General features: G+C 42.1%; 1 protein-coding gene across 3 annotated transcripts in view; it reads right to left on the reverse strand.

Annotated features, from left to right (window-relative positions):
• ARMC3 (armadillo repeat containing 3) overlaps positions 1 to 19,062 on the reverse strand; it is a 109,769-nt gene that overhangs the window by 27,592 nt on the left and 63,115 nt on the right. For all 3 annotated transcript variants that reach the window (XM_073581810.1, XM_073581809.1, XM_073581808.1), the window contains 4 exons: positions 12,656 to 12,905; positions 6,636 to 6,772; positions 3,207 to 3,375; positions 922 to 1,022 (listed from right to left, as the gene is read on the reverse strand). In XM_073581810.1, coding sequence (XP_073437911.1) covers positions 922 to 1,022; positions 3,207 to 3,375; positions 6,636 to 6,772; positions 12,656 to 12,905 — 657 coding nt within the window. The remainder of the gene's footprint in view (positions 1 to 921; positions 1,023 to 3,206; positions 3,376 to 6,635; positions 6,773 to 12,655; positions 12,906 to 19,062) is intronic.

Consider the following 19,062-nt stretch of genomic DNA (forward strand, 5'->3'; position numbering starts at 1 on the left):
AATTATTTATTAACTGTCTTAACAGCCGCAAAACATGTGAGGAGGAGACTCAAGCATGTCACTCGAGAACCCGTGATACTCGGTGCACTTGCACTCAACACTAGTCATCTTTTGTTTTTTTTTTACTTTTGAAACAACACGAACCCCAACCCTAAAAATAATCCCAACCCTAAGCCCAATCCCCACCCTAACAATAAGCCCAACCCAAACAATAAGATCAACCCTAACCCTAACGGCAAACAATGAATGAAATAAAAATTATAATATTGAAAAATAAATAATCTGACTGGGGATGCCACAAGGGAGGAGGTGACATACTAATTATTGGCTTTTGTTAACTGTGATAGGATCTATCGCAGTGATCAAAGGAACTAATAGGAAAAAAAAAAACATTGTTGCCGGGTGCTGGACGGCAGATCTCAACGGGCGCACTAAGTATGAGCCCCGCAGGGTGACTGGAAAATCCATCCCTGATCGTATTCTCTAGGGTCTCAGCTACCCCCTGTACCCTTATTCCCGATCGCTGTTTCAAAATGGAGAAAAGGGAATAAGGCCCCTTAGCGGCCACTGGTTTAATGCGTATCGACGGTAGTTAAGGGGTTGAAAGGTTATTTCGGACTATTTAAAAGGGATACTGCCTTTTCATAAACCTTCAGAAGCTGTATAAAAAGGAAAGTAAAAACTAACCATCAGAATTCTTCTGCTGACTATTTCTGCCTGTCCAGTATGTTTACTATGGTTGTGTGATGACACATCCCTATAGAAGTAACTTCACTCTAACCTAGCAAACCACACGGGAGTGGCAGGAAGCAGCAATGAAGGACAAAATCAGTAATGCTATAGAAACATTTTGCAGAAATAAAAACCAGTAAACATCAATTTTTTTCCCAATAACAAAAAAGAAAATGTAGAAAGACTCACATCTCAGTAAATTTCGTGTTGACTAAGATAACTGCTCGGTTCTGGTTTAACATCTGCTTACAGAGTTCTTCTAAAGATGGCAAATGTGTGCCGGGTTTTAGCTAGGAACAAAAAGAATTGTCTTAATTAAAAAAGTTCTCCAGGTAACTAAAATTAGGTGAGGCCACCATCTGTCAAGTATCTTGCATTGACCTGATCGGGAGCTGATCATAATCACAACTGCTACGTGGACAACCCTGATTTCAAACCGTCTAGCTCAAGTCACGTGATTACAAGGAGTTTTGGAGGTGTAGAATGGAGGAGTACTGATAAACAGTCACAACTTGCTGATTTGTGGGAGGTTTTCTGTGTAGCTTTCAAAAACCTCATTCACATTTTGCAGACAAAAAAATATCAATTCTGAAATCTGCAAAATGCACTTTATGCAGTAGATTTTGTAGCAGTTTGCAAAATGTAAAATTATTGGTGAATCTGCAAAATCTAAATGTTACATTTGCAGAAAATTTGAACTACATCAAATTGTAAAAATCATAAAATAAAAACAAAACAAGCAAATACCCTGAAGTAAATAAATAAATAGCAAAACTGCATGAAATTAATATAGGGTGCTTACTGCTTAGTTAACATAATTTTGATCCAAAAACATAAAAGCCATTCCACCACATTAAGGCGACCCTACTCGGGACTATCCCATCCTCAAGCACTAAGACCTTACCATATGTCATGTGACGTAAAGTGGATAAGGGCTAAGAAGGACCGAGACCCGGCCATTGGACACCCAGCCAAGGAGAACTACATAAATGTAATGTCAGGCTCAAGGAAAAGGATGTAGCCTCCCTTTTCCATGAGCTGAAAATTACATTCATAAAGTTCCCAATGGCTGTGTGTCCATTGGTCGGGTCTCAGTAGTAGGGTTGCCTTGATGTGGTGGGTTGGCTTTCACGCTTTTTTTTTTTTTAAATCAAAATTATGTTAACTAAGTACCCTATATTATTTTTATGCACTATTGTTATTTACTTACTTACTGCAGGGTATTTGATTATTTTTGTTTTTATCTTGGGTTTTGTCTGTTTAGTGGCCAGTGTAAACATGCCCATACATACCAACTTAGGGCCCTGTTACACGCTTCAATGTCCCAGCGATCCCACCAATGATCCGACGTGGATGGGATCGCTGGGACATAGTTAGCTGATCGCTGGTGAGCTGTTACATAGGCAGACTCACCAGCGATCAGGACCAGTGAGCACGCTGGTATCCAGGGTAAACAGCGGGTATCTAAGCGCTGCACGGCCTTAGTTACTCGCTGTTTACACTGGATACCCGATCAGGACCGAGAGCACGCTGGTATCCAGGGTAAACAGCGGGTATCTGAGCGTCACGCGGCGCTTAGTTACCCGCTGTTTACCCTGGATACCAGCTCCCAGCGTCTGCTGTATGGCGCTGGGAGCTCGCTGATCGTTGGTCTCTCGTTGTCACACGCAGCGATGTGTGCTGCCCAGCGGGAGACCAACGATAGATTTATGGCCCAGACCATTAGGCAACGATTAATGATCAGCCAACTGATTGTTGATCGTTGCTAAGTGTCACACGCAACAATGTTGTTTCGACATCGCTGCAACGTCACCAAACTGGTGACGTTGCAATGATATCTTTCACAATATTGTTGTGTGTAACGGGGCCTTTATACCCCAGTTCATCTCTAAGTTTTTTTTTTACATAAGATTGTAGCCTAATGACTGATTTTTCCTTGGTTCCATTTGCATAAAAGGCAGCAGAATAGGTTCTGGCTTTTTCTGGGCATCAGACGTAGATGTCATCTGTGGAGAGGCTGATCACTCTTTGTAGAAGTGAAGGCCACCACGTCTGTATAATGCTGGCCCAGAAATAACAATGGCTACCAGACCCCATTCATGTAAATTTTCTTTTCTGTTACTCTTCAAAAGCAATCAAGTTAAAGGGGTATTCTGGGATTAAATATTTATGTAGTAATGAATCCACTGTCCATGTTTTTTTCTGCGGAGGAGAACTGGCATCACATCTACAAGTCAAGTGGTATTAAGCCTTCCAAGTTCTGACCCACTGATGGATTGTCAGCAATGCAGTGATGAGTGTTGCGTAGTGGGGAATGAACATGCGCAGATGCAGCATACAGTTTTTGGATCCATGTATGCCGGCAGAGAACTCCTGCGCTCACCCAAGAGAGAGGAGCAATGTGATACTTGGCAATGGTCATAGACTCTAAAGACAGCAATACCTTAATATAAAAAAAGATTAACTTTACATACCCGACCATGGTCATAAAAGCCATCAGTTATCAGGTTGCTGTAGGACAAATGTCCTTTCTGATTGTATTTTAAGGAGAGGTTGTTATCCAGCATCTTGTTTTCTGCTAATTCACTAAAATTGTTTCTACGACTTGTTGAAAGATTCATCTCCTGAAGGATTTCAAGAGCCCTAAACAGATGAAAGATCATTATATATGTATATGTAAATGAACTGAACACTGAGCTAATATGCTTACTAGTAACAGCACAATGCGATATGAACACAGCCGGCCATACACATTACATAATCACTGGTCGGTCGATGCGTCGCAGGGCCGCCATCAGGGCATTACTGCCCTTACTGCTGTATGGGGCCCAGTGATTACAGGCAAAAAGGGAGGCCCGCCCGTCCAGTCCGCTCTCAGGCCCCCATCTCTTTGCTTCTCCTCATCGGGCCCAGGCCCCTGTACATTTTTTTCAAGTCTTCTGAATGCCACAGTGTTAATGTATCCGGCGAACAGAAAAGGGCACTGTATCTTTAATCTGCGGCGGCCGGCCCGGGGGCATCATGGGACTCCTGAAGTCACATGGTGACGCTGCTCGACTTCCTCTTTCCTGTCCAGAGCAGAGCAGCGCACGTGCCATGGTGGGGCCCGGCGGACGGCAGCAGATGGCAGATGAACCGGACAAGCGGAGGCTGGCGGGCGAGCAGAATGAGTGAGCCTCTCCAGCGGCGGTGAGAAGAGGCTCACCGTGGCTGCGTATGGACTGACTGGTAGCGGGCCACTGCTACGTGTGGCTGATGAGGGAAGGTGAGGCGAGTGGTGACTGGAGCATCCGCGCATCCAACAGGGCCCAGGGCTCCTGGGCTCTGTTGGATGTGGGCCCCCAGACAGTCCCCACTAGCCTCCCCCTTAGCCCTGTTGGGCACAGGCCCTCAGTTACCACTAGCCTCCCTCTGGCCCAAGGGCAGGATGTGAGACACAGGGGGCAGGATGTGAAATACAGGGGGCAGGATGGGAGACACAGGGGCCAGGATGTGAAACAAAGGAGGCAGGATGGGAAACACAGGGGGCAGGATGTGAAACACAGGGGGCAGGATGGGAGACACAGGGGGCAGGATAGGAGACTCAAGGGGCAGGATGTGCACACAGGGGGCAGGATGGGAGACACAAGGGGCAGGATGGGAGACACAGGGTGCAGGATGGGAGACACATTGGGCAGGATGGGAGACACAGGGGGCAGGAAGGGAGACACAGGGGGCAGGATGGGAGACACAAGGTGCAGGATCATGGGGCACACGCCGGGGAGCAGGAGCGCGCCGGGAGGTGTGCGCAGTGAGGCAGGTAGGGACCGGAGCCGTAACAATTGGTCATTTTAAAAATTGAAAAATAAATAAAAATATACCTAAATTGTATTGGATATTGTAACAAATGTTTAATAGGTTAGAGTAGAGCCCGGCCAAAACAGTCTGCCTTGTCGTGGTGGCAGATTTAAAAAATCTTTTGGCCAAAACAAAAGCTTCTGGCTATATGTGTGATCTGGTGATGGGAACTGTTAAAGTGTGATTGGTGAGAAATGGAGTTTTTCCAAAAGAAAGCGGAGGGGCTGTGGACAAAGGGCTGGAGGTGGGGCTGTGGTAAAGCCTGGGTGGAGTCTCAAGGGGGCCCCGAAAATGTTGCCAGTATGGGGCCCCGAAATTCCTAGTGGCAGCCCTGATGCTTCGGTTGATCGTTTGGCAGACAGTCTTAAGGCTACTTGTATGGCAGAGGCTGCAGATAAGTAGTATACAATCTGATGCCTTGCTATATGTATTTGAATTCATATTTAAGTATTTTTTTCCCATTTTTTTGCCTTTTTCTAATTATGTTGGTTTGTATGACTCACTAATCATGGGCCTTTTAATTTTCTATACCCTATTCATGTCCTTTGTAATTTGAATGTCCCATGAATTGCTATTTATACTCGATTGGCTTCACCTTCCGTGAGGAGCTTGGCATGTTGTGCATTTATATGGGCACTTGTGGATGGTAGAAACTCATGGCATCATTTACTGCTATTTATCGGTGTTGTATTGGAATATTTTAATTTCTGGTGAGCGGGGACACCATATTGCTCCAAGCTAGGGTGCCATCCTCCGCAGCCAGGAAGGGATGATTCTTAGGGCATCAATAGGGTGAGAGAGAGTACTCCACATTTAAATTTTTGTGGTTTAAAGCGCGCTACTATCTTATAGTATTATTGTATTGCTATATTTCATAACCTTTTCCTGGCCTCTTTTTTGCCTATTTTAATATTTGATCTACATAAATTTTATATTTTAGCAGGATTTTTTCTGATAAGCCGTATTTTGTTAACCCGTCACTTGGTAAGCTTAGTTTCATGTCAGCCGACTTTCCCATACACAGGAGCGCTTGTTTGGCTGAGAGCTCCTGTATTCTCTATGAGAAAGTCGCTGCCATAATCATCAGCCGGCGGTTTATTTCGGTGAGAACAATGTGATCGGCAGTCCGAAATTATACATGTCCAATCGACCTCTCCCGGTGTCCGATATATGAAACCAATTTACCCAATTTTTCCTTTTATTCTTTCTTGTATGTAAACAGGAAAAATGTATAAGGTGGCCATAAACATTACTGAATCTTCAGTACAAACTCATGACAACCTTTGACACACTCAATACTGGAATGAATGTGTTGCATGGATTTATGTATTTTTACATCAATTGAGGAATTTGGTCCTAAGACCTTGTGGGGGCATCACAACACAGAACCAGACCCCAATCAGAGGACAATAAAACTTTCACTCCTTATCTATGAACTGGCCCAATATTTATGGCCATAACTGTCTATCAGTCCCCTATAATGATAGTTCTGCTTCACGTCACTAGTCTTATCTATTGCATTTTTTCTGTGCTGTGTTGTGCATAAATATGTGACTCTTCAGATGTTGCATTAGTCAATGCCTGATGAAGAGACCTGAGTAGTCTCGAAAGCTTGCAATTTGTTACCATCTTTTCAGTTAGCCATTAAAAGGTATCAACCACTGGGGACTCTCAATTCTGAATATTATTCCAGATGAACCTAGTGAGTTCCATAAGACCAGTGGACTATCTACTGTGTACGGGGGTGTCCTAACTATTCCATGATTAAGGACTGAGATTCACTTTCATAGGAAAAGCTCACATTTTTTTATAATGCTGGTAATGTTCTTTTCTTTTTATTTCCAAGACTACAAATAATAAACAACTGGATACCTCTACCGTCAATTGTCTTAACTCTTCCCTCATGGGAAACAATGAAATCCAACATGCCCGAGTCTTCAGTTTTTAAGGGAAATAATCCTCTGCGTGAACTGTCTGGCAGCTGCTGAGGATACACGCTGAGCATGCACATGGTGTGTCAGGAGGAGAAATAGTTGATGGACAAATGTATGAGCCGCTTTACTTACCCCAATCTGTACAGTTCAGCTGCAATATCTCCATCATTTGCAAACACAGCAACAGCCCAGCATGCATTCCTCCTAACTTCATCATGGTCAGAACGAAGCAGTTTCACTAGATAGAGCAGTCCATCTGCATTTTTAAACTACATAAATAATAGGAAAAAAATTAATATAACCATTACAAAGCCGTATCATCTGCTTAGCCCAATCCTCTGGCGGCCCTCCATCTTTATGCAAAAGTACAATATTTCTCTAGACAAAATGTGATTGCTGCAGTGTTCATGTGGCGCCCCCCCTGCTGGATGTTGAATGCAAGAGACTGGCGCTGAGTAGAAAGGATTTGGGGTTTTTTTGGCCTGTTGTATGTTTAATAAAAATATATTTGTCAGGTAATCCCTGTTTTTGCATACCTCTTCTTCTTGTGTTTGGTAATTTGTACATAGTATGCAATAGGTTGATCCCTGTGCCCGCTATCTTATCTCATGGAGTAGAAAGAGGCACCAGCACAAGAAGTGTCTTTTTTTTCATCTTTCTGGGCCCAGCAGTGGACAACAACTTTAATGAGATCAGTACCGAGCCAGGCAAATTTTTTTTTTCTTTTCCATACACATAGTTTTTAGAGCTCGACACTTTTGTTTTCACTTATTCAAATTATTTTTGTTTCGTGATGTGTGGTACCCAATTTTTATGTCAGTTGTATATTCAACTTTTGAGCAGAAATGTGGAAAACATGTGAAGAAAAAAGGCAATGTGTTCAATTTCACATTTTAACTTTTTTGTTATGCTCACAAAGTGCCGTTTGAATTAGTTTTAGGGCTCGCTCACATTGGCGCATACATCGGACGAGTGCACTGCAAGAAAACATCCCGCTGCACTCTGACCAGTGTTAGTAAATGAGTCAGTGGTCGTAAATGAGTCAGTGCTCATCTGCAAAGTTTTTTCCCAGCTCAGATCGGACTGAGGAAAAAAAAATGCAGCATTGGATCGCACTCGCCAATGCAGGTCAATGGGTCCGAGAAAAAAAAAATCGCACGACACATGGATCATGCGTATGCTGTCCGATTTCCCCTACATATCTCAAAAGAGATCAAACCTTTCATCAGCCAACTACAGTAAATTCACTACCCGAACTGTCAGGATAGATAGATCGATAGATAGATAGATAGATAGATAGATAAATATGACATAGATAGGAGATAGATATACAAAAAAACTGACCAGCACCTCCTAAATGTGAATAGGTGCAAGCTGTAGTGACTTCAAAATATGTATAAAAAAAAGCACAGCAGGACTCTGTGAATGCCAAGACATATAGGGTCAATGGAAATACCAACTTCCAACCGTATTATCCCTCAGCAAGATGTACTTACAAAGAAGCGAAGGTTCTTAGTGCATAAATTGGCCAATTCATGTGTGCCCATCAACCATGGCAAGGTGACGCTTCTCTGATGGAAGTTAGAAGTTGTGATTATCTATTGTAATCAGTCCCATATGAATGGACTGGTGATCACACATATGGGTTCCTGGTCCATTCACATAAGTGACTTTGGGACCCAGCTCTTGTGAATGGTGGGGGTTGTAGTAATCCGACTCCCAGTGATCATACATTTATCACCTATATTGTCGAAAGATCATAAATGCATATAGTGGGAGAAACTCCTTTAAAATTATTGTATACCGCTATCTGTCAATTGCCTTTTTGTGTTAAGCAGAACTAGTGTAGTTTTCTATAATCAAATGCAAAGTTAACATGAAGATATTAAATGTGTCATCTTACAGGGCTAAATTTGTACAATTAATAGGCCATCATTGCAGACACTGACACATTAACGCTGATTGATTTATAGAGGTAATCTGCCAGATGACGGGACTTTAATGTCTTGCAACGATTTCCTATACTGTAATCACCTGTAAATCATCGTAATCATTTTCTCGTTTTAAAAGTGCTTCACCTTCTCATCAAAACTTGATTTCAAAAGGTTTACTTTTCATAAAGGGTTCGTCTTCATTTAATAGAAAATAGCTTCTGTTTCTAAAGTAATTATGTTTATTTAAGCTGATATAAGGGTCTGTGCAAATTTGTTTTATATAAAGTTCATAAAAGAATGAATACTAATAAAATAAAAAAATCAGAAAAACAGCCACAGCATGGGGCTTTATACTTCTTCTTTCACTTATATAGCACCAATAATTTTCACAGTGCTTTATAGACATTGTCAACGCTGTCTCTATTGGGGGCTCACAATCAACATTCCCTATCAGCATGTCTGGATCCCATGCTAACATGGAGAGTCAGTCCCTGGCTGACCTGAAGTGAACTTAATAGCGTGGGAAAGTTTCTGAACTTTTTCCCACGCTGTCAGATCACCTCAGGTCAGCCGGGCACTCAGCGCAGCCTCAGTGACGTCAGCGGTAGTCGGTGAGGCTGCGCGGAGTTCCCGGTTGACCTGAGGTGAACTGACAGTGTGGGAAAAAGTACAGAAACTTTCCCACGCTAATCAGTTCATCTCCGGTCAGCCGGGGTGCCTGCGCAGAGATGAATTCATTCATTCTTGCATTGGTTTACAGCGTGGCCGATAGCATTAGCACTGGTCCCTGTTGTAAACTAGTTAACCCCTTGGGATGGATTGCAGCGGGGGACCTGACTGAACGGCGGAGAGGTATGTATATTGTTGTTATTTTATTTTATTTTTTTACAGAACAAGGGCTTTTTTGAATTGGCAGAATAATACATTTTGTCAAAAACATTGTGTATTTATTTAATTAAAATATTTTTTAATTAATGTGTGTGTCTTTTTTTAACCCTTTACTATTCTAGGGTTAATAATGAATAGGTGTCTTATTGCCACCTCTCTATTATTAACCAGGCTTAATGTCACCTTTCAATAGCAAGGTGACATTAACCCATTATTATTAATCCATGAGCCACCGCTAAAGGCCATGGGAATAGATAGCCTAAGTGCCAGAAAAGGCACATCTTATAGATGCGCCGTTTCTGGGGTGGGTGGGGGCAGATTTTTTTTAGCCGGGGGGGGGCAAAAACAATGGTCCCTCTTTAGGCTATTAATATCTGACCTCATTCACTGGCTTTCCCTCTCTGGGGGAGAAAATTGCGTGGGATCCCACACAATTTTTTTCAGCGATTACAGCCTTAAATTTAACCCCTAGACTTCCAAAATTTTCCTAAAGGCTCATTCACACGTCAGTATTTGGTCAGTATTTTGCATCAGTGTTTGCATGCCAAAGCCAGGAATGGAACTTACCAAGAAAAAAATATAATTGAAAGACTGATGTCTGTTCTTTGTTTTGGAGACACTCCTGGTTTTGGCATACAAATACTGATGAAATACTGATCAAAAATACTGATGTGTGAAAGAGGCCTAACACAAACTACTAAATTGATTAAACACTGACATACATAAGTCATTTTGGCATGTCGGGTTCGGGAATGATTTTACTGAAGCCGGAAATTGATTTAGCGGGTATTATGCTATGTAGAACTCTATGAACTAAAAATATATATATATATATATATATGTGTGTGTCTCAATGACATATATAAATATATATGTATTCTATGTGTATATATCTATTCTTTTGATTCATGTCAGTGTGATTTTACTGTACAGCACACTGAATTGACGGCTTTTAAAAAACAGATCCATCGAAAAACAGAAGAAACAGATGAAAAAACTGATGTGAAAGATCCGTTTTTTGCCGGATCCAACGAAAAACCGTATCCGTTGCATCAGTTTTTCACAATCTGCGACGATCCGTCGATCTGTTGAGCCGACGGATTGTGACTGACGTAAAAAAACTGAAGGGTGAAAGTAGCCTAAGGGATACACTGAGCAAGGTAGAGCTGCTGTAGAATTATATCTACTATAATAAACAGAGATTTGTAATGTTAGTAGGGATGCATTCCAGGGGATCGCTGAACAGTTGGGTGCCACCTTAACCATGACCTTCAGATTAGACTTGCTCTTAACATGATTCTGGCAGAGAGGGGAGAGTTCTGTAAGATTGTTGGGGAATCATGTTGTACTTTTATTCCCAACAACACTGCTCCAGATGATAGCATAAGTAAGGCTAGTTTCACATTTGCGCTTTATAGCGCAGCGACGGCTTGCGCACGGCCGCCGCTAAACCCCGCCCCCTGCCGGCTCCCTGCCCGCCCCTTCCGGTCATCGCCGCCTTCTAGCGCACATGGGTGCTTGCGATCTGCGCACCCTATCTTTAGCATAGGGTGCGCAGATCGTGCGCTGGCCGTGCGCTAGCAGGATTTTGCCATGCGCTGCGCACTTTTGAAGGTGCGCCCGTGTGCGCTGAACGCAGCATGTTGCTTTTCGGCGCGCACGGCGCACCTCCAAAAGTGCGCAGCGCACGGCAAAATCCTGCTAGTGCACGGCCAGCGCACGATCTGCGCACCCTATGCTAAAGATAGGGTGTGCAGATCGCAAGCGCCCATGTGCGCTAGAAGGCGGCGATGACCAGAAGGGGCGAGCAGGGAGCCGGCAGGGAGCGGGGCTTAGCGGCGGCCGTGCGCAGGCCGTCGCTGCGCTATAAAGCGCAAATGTGAAACTAGCCTTAGACCCTGAGAGAAATTGATGCCTTGTCCAACGAATCAGCTGAAATCTCAGGTATTAGTAATCCCCTCAGTAAGTTGTTAGAAAACACGTTTGGTAAATGGGGTAACATAGTAACTTAGTAACATAGTGTGTACAGTACAGTGCATTAGTTGAAGAAGCTCTCAAGGCTCCTTACATCATACTAATAGTTACGGTGCATTTACACTAGAGAATTATTGGCAACCTGAACATCAGCCATGCTGCCAATCATCTGACAAGCAAATTGCTCGTTCGTTGGGTGAAATGATTTTTAAGCATATTTAAAATCACCATTCTTGGCAGCGCTTATCGTTCTGTGCAAACAGGTCATGTGCTGCCAAGAACAATAAAGGCCTGTGCTACTATTTGGCAATATTGGGGAACACAATTCGGAAATATCTCTTTAAGTTACTTTTCCTGTTAAACTATTGCAGTTACGACATTATTAGAAACGCGTTCACATCACAGGAAATGATGTACCTCTGCTATCACTTTCTGCTGGATCCTAAGGTGGAAGGGGCTGCAGAACTGCTTTACACTAAATCTCTGTGCGGTACCACCAGCGGAACACTGTCGCACCACACACACTTTATACGCTGTACGCACCACACACACACACACTCTACACGTCGTACGCACCACACACACACTCACAGTCACACACTCACACACTGACACACTCACACACTCACGCAGCCTCTTGCACGGTACCACCAGCGGAACACCATCGCACTGCGCCTGCACGTATTTCGCGCAGGCGCAGTGAATCATTTGGCTGGTCCCAGCGGCAGATGCACGACGTGTCTACAGGCAGAGGAAGCCAGTCACATTACAGAGGTTTTCCCATGAACGAAAGTTCATTTTGAAAATTGTCTGTGTCTGACCGTGTACGGAGCATACCACATCTCCTGGGCAGGAGAGGAAGCAAAAGACAATACAGACATCACAGCAGGGGATCACAGAGGATTCATTTTGTGAGGTAAAATATTTCACTGACTGTTTTTAAATAATATTTTACCTCACAAAATGTATCCTCTGCAATCTCCTGCTGTAATGTCAGTATTGTCTTTTGCTTCCTCACCTGCCCAGGAGCTGTAGTATGTTCTGTACACGGTCAGACACTGGGGTAAGTGAGACAGAGCACAGGGGGGAGACAGCTCAAACGGGACCGCACATGAGGGGAGAACACAGCACAGGAAGGAGAGAGACAGCAGACAAGGGGGTTAGCACATGGGGTAGACAGATCAAAGAAGAGAGCACAGACGGGAGAAGTCAGCACATGGGGATAGAGTGGGTAGGTGGGTGAGCACATGGGGGGAGAGATTCTCAACGCTGCAAAGCCTGCCCCCATCGTGACATTACCGCCCTCCCGATGCGATAGCATCGAGCCTCCATCTAGTAATTTAATAAGCCCCTTACCTCAGTTCTTGCTTCAGCATCACATCCCAAGGCAGCCACTGTAAGTAAGGCTTTTGTGAGCACCAAATTACTGGCTGACTGCAGCGTAGCTACAAGGGTCTGCATAACACTGTTACTTTGCATAGCAAGACGGAGAGGCTCCAGAGCAGCCATGTTGATAAGAACATTGCAAGCATTGACAACCACTCCTTCTCTTTTATCTGTCAACAGATTGACTAGGGCATCAATTTCGTTGGCATCAACCAATGCACTGATAGAAGAAAAAAACAATAAGGATCACTAGTTACTCCTGTTTATGTCTTACTTCAATGATTACGTTTTTATGTTCAATTTTTTTTTAAATTAATCAATATTGAAAAAACAAAAAACATAACATACGACCAAATATATTATGATGAAATAAGTCACGCAGGACTTAACAAAACTTGTAATGATAACAATACACATGCGGAAATATAAACAGGTCGCTCAACATTGCAGCTGCAAAAAAAAAAACCGACCTAAATTTTCATCTCAGCAAATTAAAAATTGAATGATTACGTTTTTTGATGCGAAAATTGGGAGTTATATTTTTAACAGAAACTGCTAATTAGGATTAATGTTTGTTTAGTCATGTAATTCAGTCAGATACATTTTTATGGGGTGAATGATGCAGTACAATGCTCTGCTTATTTCATTTTTTAAAGGGGTTATCTGTTTTGGACAAACCCTTTTTGTTAGAACAATCTTGCCGCTAGTCACCCCAATTAGTAGCTATAATCTGTGGCAGAAACGAACATCAAATGTTCAATGTTCCTGCAGTGCAACAAGAAGGAAAATAAAAAATTACACATGCCATTTAACGAACAGATGTTCTCGGTAAAAAAAATCTCTAACAATTAGTTATTGCCTTTCTGGACATGTGCGGTACTTGGCATAAAATTGTTTAGAAGTTTTTGCCTGAAGTGCACGTTTACAGAGATTGTCTGGTCTGATAGATGCTACAGGTGTTACACTTTTGTCCTGAGTATCCCTGGCTCCACTTCCTTCACCTAGATCTACTTCCCTCTGGTGTGCTCCACGTCGCGTTTTGCAAGTTGCCCGATGTGGCTCAGTGACATTCTCCCTAGCTCTATTTAAGGCTCACTAAGACACACACTTGGGATTGAGACTCCTGAGACCTATATTTGGGGTGCTCCACCATCAGAGATTATTGTGCTTTAACTTGCATTCATATCGGCTGGATTTCACTTCATCTGTCCTACTTCTTCTGAGATTGCTGTTTGTCCAAGTCCTCACGGTTCCACATGTCCTCCAGGAAGTTGAACTAATGCCCGGGGTCCATGTGCCCGTCTGAACCTTAGTGGATCCACCTTATGACCTTAACAACAGAATTGTGCATCTAGGTCTGATGGTCCAAGAGGCAACATACAGTCATGGCTGTCACTGTGTGAAGCTTCTCGGCCAAATAGTGCAAGATGTGTTATAAGTCGTCTGGAGCATCATTCATTTGGTGCCATAACGCCCACTAAAAGACAGTCCTAGGAGTATCTTAAATATCTGTTTATTAAAAGAGTTATCTCAAACAATTGTCATATAAAAAAAGTAATGAAAGTCTGGTAAAAGATGTTTTAAAGTAACTGGCATTGTTTATAAAATAAAATAGTACCCTTTTTTGTTTTTCAGTAATTTTTATTAAGTTTTATAAATATTTACAAAGAAAAAGGGGGAGAGTGAGAAAAAGGAAGGAGAAGTTAACCATTTATTGGGTAGGGAAAATTGTGGTGGATAGGGCAAGGAGAGAGGAGAAAGTGGAGAGAACTTAAAGTATAAGAGGTTGTTAAATTCTATTTTTTTTTGCTTCCATGTATCCCTTTGGCTATGTGCACACGTGCAGTATTTCCGCGGCAATTCTGTAACTTCTTGCCGTGGGAAATTCGCATACGGAATTCTCACAAAAAACTAGCGTTTTACAAGCGTAATTAGCTTGCAGAATGCTAACGTTTTCCAAGCGATCTGTAGCATCGCTTGGAGAACTGATTGACAGGTTGGTCACACTTATCAAACATAGTGTTTGACAAGTGTGACCAACTATTTACTATTGAGGCTGCCTATGCAACATCAGTAGTAAAAGATAGGATGTAAAAAATAATAAAAAAAATTAAAAATAAAGTTATTCTCACCTTCCGACGGCCCCCGATCCGCTCATTCACGCAAAGCATTACCGGGACCAGAAGATGCCGGGAGTGTGGTGAGAGGCGGGAAAGAGATTGGGGGCCGTCGGAAGGTGAGACTAACAATATTTTTTATTTTTATTCTATTTTTTACAGGTTATGGTGTCCAGGGCCTGGAGGACAGTCTGCTCTCCTCCAGACCCTGGGTACCATCAGCACATTGAGTGCTCACTTCACGCATGGTGGGCATAGCCACATGTGAAAAATGAGCATTTCAATGCAATCCTATGGGTGCGGAATCGCCGCAATTCTGCAAAAAGAAAGAGCATGCTGTGGATTTTCCTGCTATAAGATTCCGCAGTGGAAAAATCTGCAGCATTAGCACAGCATTGCAGAATCCCATAGGACTGCATGGGTTTTTTTTTTTTTACATTTTCACTGCGATTTCGCACTTAAAAAACGCCGCGAAAAAAACGCAACGTGTGAACGCAGCCTTTTGGTGATGCTGTTAATTTGTGCTACTTAGATTGGGCTGTGGACAAAATCAGTCTGCTCCCCCCTTTGGTAACTGACAATATAGTCTCTTTTTAGTTTTCCCGCAGAAGGAGTCTTCTCAGCTATACAACCATGCTGCTGCCGAGTCTCAGCTGTCTGCCCTGCTTGTAAGAAAAGGAGCAACGTCTACTCGCTACTAAACAGTGAACAGAGGGTCGCTATACAGAGACCTGGCTGTGTGGACAGTGACTGAGCATGTGAGTCATCCCGCACTCAGCTTATTAGGTGAACATGCATATTGCTATACACATTGTAAGTATCCCATCTCTTCAATCCATCGTTTTTTCCAACATTATCCAAATGATAAAACATCTTTACAAATAACAACTATAATACCTTCCTTGAGACCCCTAAGGATGCCCTGAGATGGCTGGACACTCATGAGTGTCAGATCCAACAGGAAATGAGAGCTGGAAGGGCTTTGATCGGAAACGATTCTAGGAAAGAATGATTTGGTTGCACTAAATCTTCTGGTGGGAAAAAGCAAAAAGTTTACTGGGGGTTTTCAGCCTGGAGCCCCGGGATTCCATGAAAGTTCAAAATTGTATAAGAATGTATATGTTGGAGGTACGGTTTACTTCTTCTGTGCATTTACTGTATTTAATTCTCTTTTTTCCTTATAGCAATGGAGCGGGATCTACTCCGCAGTCGCCTGCATTTGGTAAAGATGATATTTGTGTTCCTAAAGTAAAAACACATAACAAATGGTTCTATATGATTTTTAACCCCGTCCCTTACTTGTAAGGTTAGGATAGGATAGGAGGAAGAGTTTGAGGTTGAGGTGAGTATTGGTTTCATGGGTATACACATGTTTTAATTCTGAGTTCTTAGTTGGGAAAATATTTCTGAAACATGCTACGCTGGATGGAATGATGAAAGTTATTCTTGAATTTAAAATATGAGTTTATTGGTAAAATGTATGCTTTGGAATGTTCGTGGTCAGGCAACGCTAAGAGTCAAGCAATTTTTGAGCAGATTAGAAAAATTAACCTCATTATTACAGGGCTGCAGGACACGCACTTGACCAAGGTATCTATCAATCTGCTACAAAGGTCCTGGATCGGGATTTAGTCTTCATTCTGTCCATTCTAACCATTCCTGTGGGGTCAGCCTTCTAGTACATAAGAACATTCCCTGAAAATTTGTTGGCGTTCGCTGTATACTGTCTCATTTTGAATCTATCAGTGAGGTAAAAGAGATATGTTCCTCTTCCTTTTTCAAATATCCCGCTGAAAAAAATACTAGGGAAGATATCAAACTGGCCGAATATCCCCCTTATAATTATGAGAGACTAATAATATATGTAACCATTTAAAGGATAGGTGTCCAGTGGGTTATGACAATCCGTCCTCTTCTGGCTGCCTGATTAATGAAGTGGATATGATAAATATTTGGTGGGAAAGAGCTCCTAACTTAAGGGTCTTCTCCTGTGCATCCTCGACGTAACGGTCTCTTTCAAGAATAGATATGAGTCTCTGTAATCCCCCTATGGTCCCATTTCTTTTCAATATCGAATATTCCCCTAGGTCCTTATCAGATCACTCTCCTCTCCTATTTCAGGTACAAGTGGAACTATTTTTGCTCAAACTTAACAACATAGATAATATCAGGAGGAAGTTGACAGAATTTCTCGATCTTGATATAGGTTCAGCACTCTTGAAAGTAGTTTGGGACGCTATGAAGGCTAATAAAAGTGGTAAAGGAATGGTATACTCATATAATAGGGATCAATGGAAAGAGGATCAACAGCAACTAAAAGAGTATAAACTGGAGCAGGCAAATATTAATAGCATGTTTTTAAAACAAGTTTATGAGGAGGTAGAAACCACTGGTCGATTAGCCAAACTAGCACAGGCACAACAATATAATTGTATTTACATACTAGTTAACAGAGAGATTGATAGATAAAGAAATACCCAACTCATATAGACCCGTTTCCCTGCTCACATCGGATGTTGAAATACTGTTTCTGAACTCTCCATATCAGTCAACGGGAAACTAGAATATGTGCTAAGGGGAAAACTACTAAGGGTATTACCTGCCTGATGTATAACTCTATGCTATGAAGAGTTCTGGGTGACCTTATCTGGGACATATTTCCATGGAGGAATGGGAGGACATCTTGGACTCCTCGACATGGTACAGAGGAGGTCACAATTGTTCTTGATTCATAGAGTCTATAGAACCCCAAAAATGGGTCTCAGAGCTGATGATTGTTGTCCCCACTGTGGGAAAGAGAGGACAGACCTGATTCATATGTTTTGGTCATGTTCATAATTGGGAGAACTAAAGGAAAACATTGGCAGACTAATTAGTGAGGTCTTTAACATTCCATTTTCCATTAATCCTAAGTCTTGCGTCCTGGGTCTAGTGGGGTACATTTGAGGATCTTCTCCAGGGCAGCTGGCCATAACTAAAATATTCTATCATGTAAGGTAGACTATTGCCAAACACTGGCTAGCAAGTAGCCCTCCCTTGATTGACAAAATAGTTTGGGGATTATAGAATACAATCCTAATAGAGAAAAAGGTATATATTAAAAGGGGAGCTGTTGGTAAACAATGGAGAGACTGGATCAAATGCCCGAGCAGTAGTGTCTAAGGCTTTGGTGTCGGATTTAATTTTCAATTCATTAGTGCTAGGTTGAAGATTTCTTTAAATACTTTATAAGATTTTGTGTATGTAGTTAAGCAATCAGAGTCAGATTGAACTATTCGATTTATATCAAGGGAATAAATGGTGGGGGTTGTTGGTTGGGTGGGGATTATTGGGATTTGTGTCCTCACCCATCCCTTGTAGATTGAGAGCCCTCGCGGGCAGGGTCCTCTTTCATCCTGTACCAGTCGTGACTTGTATTGTTTAAGATTATTGTACTTGTATGTATTATGTACACCCCTCCTCACATGTAAAGCGCCATGGAATAAATGGCGCTATAATAATAATATTAATGTGAAAATTACGGTACTTCTATGAATTGTTTATTTGCATGCTTGTTTGAAGATGCTTTTTGCTATTAAGGCATATCCTGTATCGGTGCTTGCTTTACTGTTCTAATGCTTGTTATCACTGATGCCTCAATAAATCAACTTTTCTTGATTAAATTAAAAAAAAATATATAGATTGTCAAACTAATTTCTCAGACTGACTTGAACTGTTGGGAAAGAAACACATCACCGAAATTCTCTCCTTTTACTAAGAAATCTTCGTTCTTAATACATTAAGTAGAACCGCGTTATAGCAGCCTATATATAACCAACAATAGGTAATGTAATAAATACATTATTGTAGCATTTAAACAAAACACAGGCCCGATAGGAACGAGACTGCTGTTACTAAGCGTGAATGTAAATGTAACTGACAGGTCCCATTGTCTGATTTCTTCTGGCATCAGACTGGATGCCGCTCGGAGTTGAAAGGACAAGGTAATTAGTAGGGGTAAAAAAGCTTTTAACCAGCAGACGTCCTGTGTAGTCCCGTGTAGTGCTTGCATGTTCTCTGGGTTGGGAATGTCAAATGTATTAGCTTCATCTAAACAAATATTATTGAGTAGAAAAATACAAAAACTGGAGAAGTGGGCAGCAACTAACAGAATGGTTTTTAACAGGGAGAAATGCAAAGTACTACATCTGGGCAATAAAAATGAAAAAAGCATATATAGAATGGGAGGAATAGGGCTAAGTGACAGCACATGTGAAAAAG

The sequence above is a fragment of the Dendrobates tinctorius genome, unplaced genomic scaffold (genome assembly GCF_039654945.1).
Source record: "Dendrobates tinctorius isolate UK_male_01 unplaced genomic scaffold, ASM3965494v1 ptg000070l, whole genome shotgun sequence".
Lineage (NCBI taxonomy): Eukaryota > Metazoa > Chordata > Amphibia > Anura > Dendrobatidae > Dendrobates > Dendrobates tinctorius.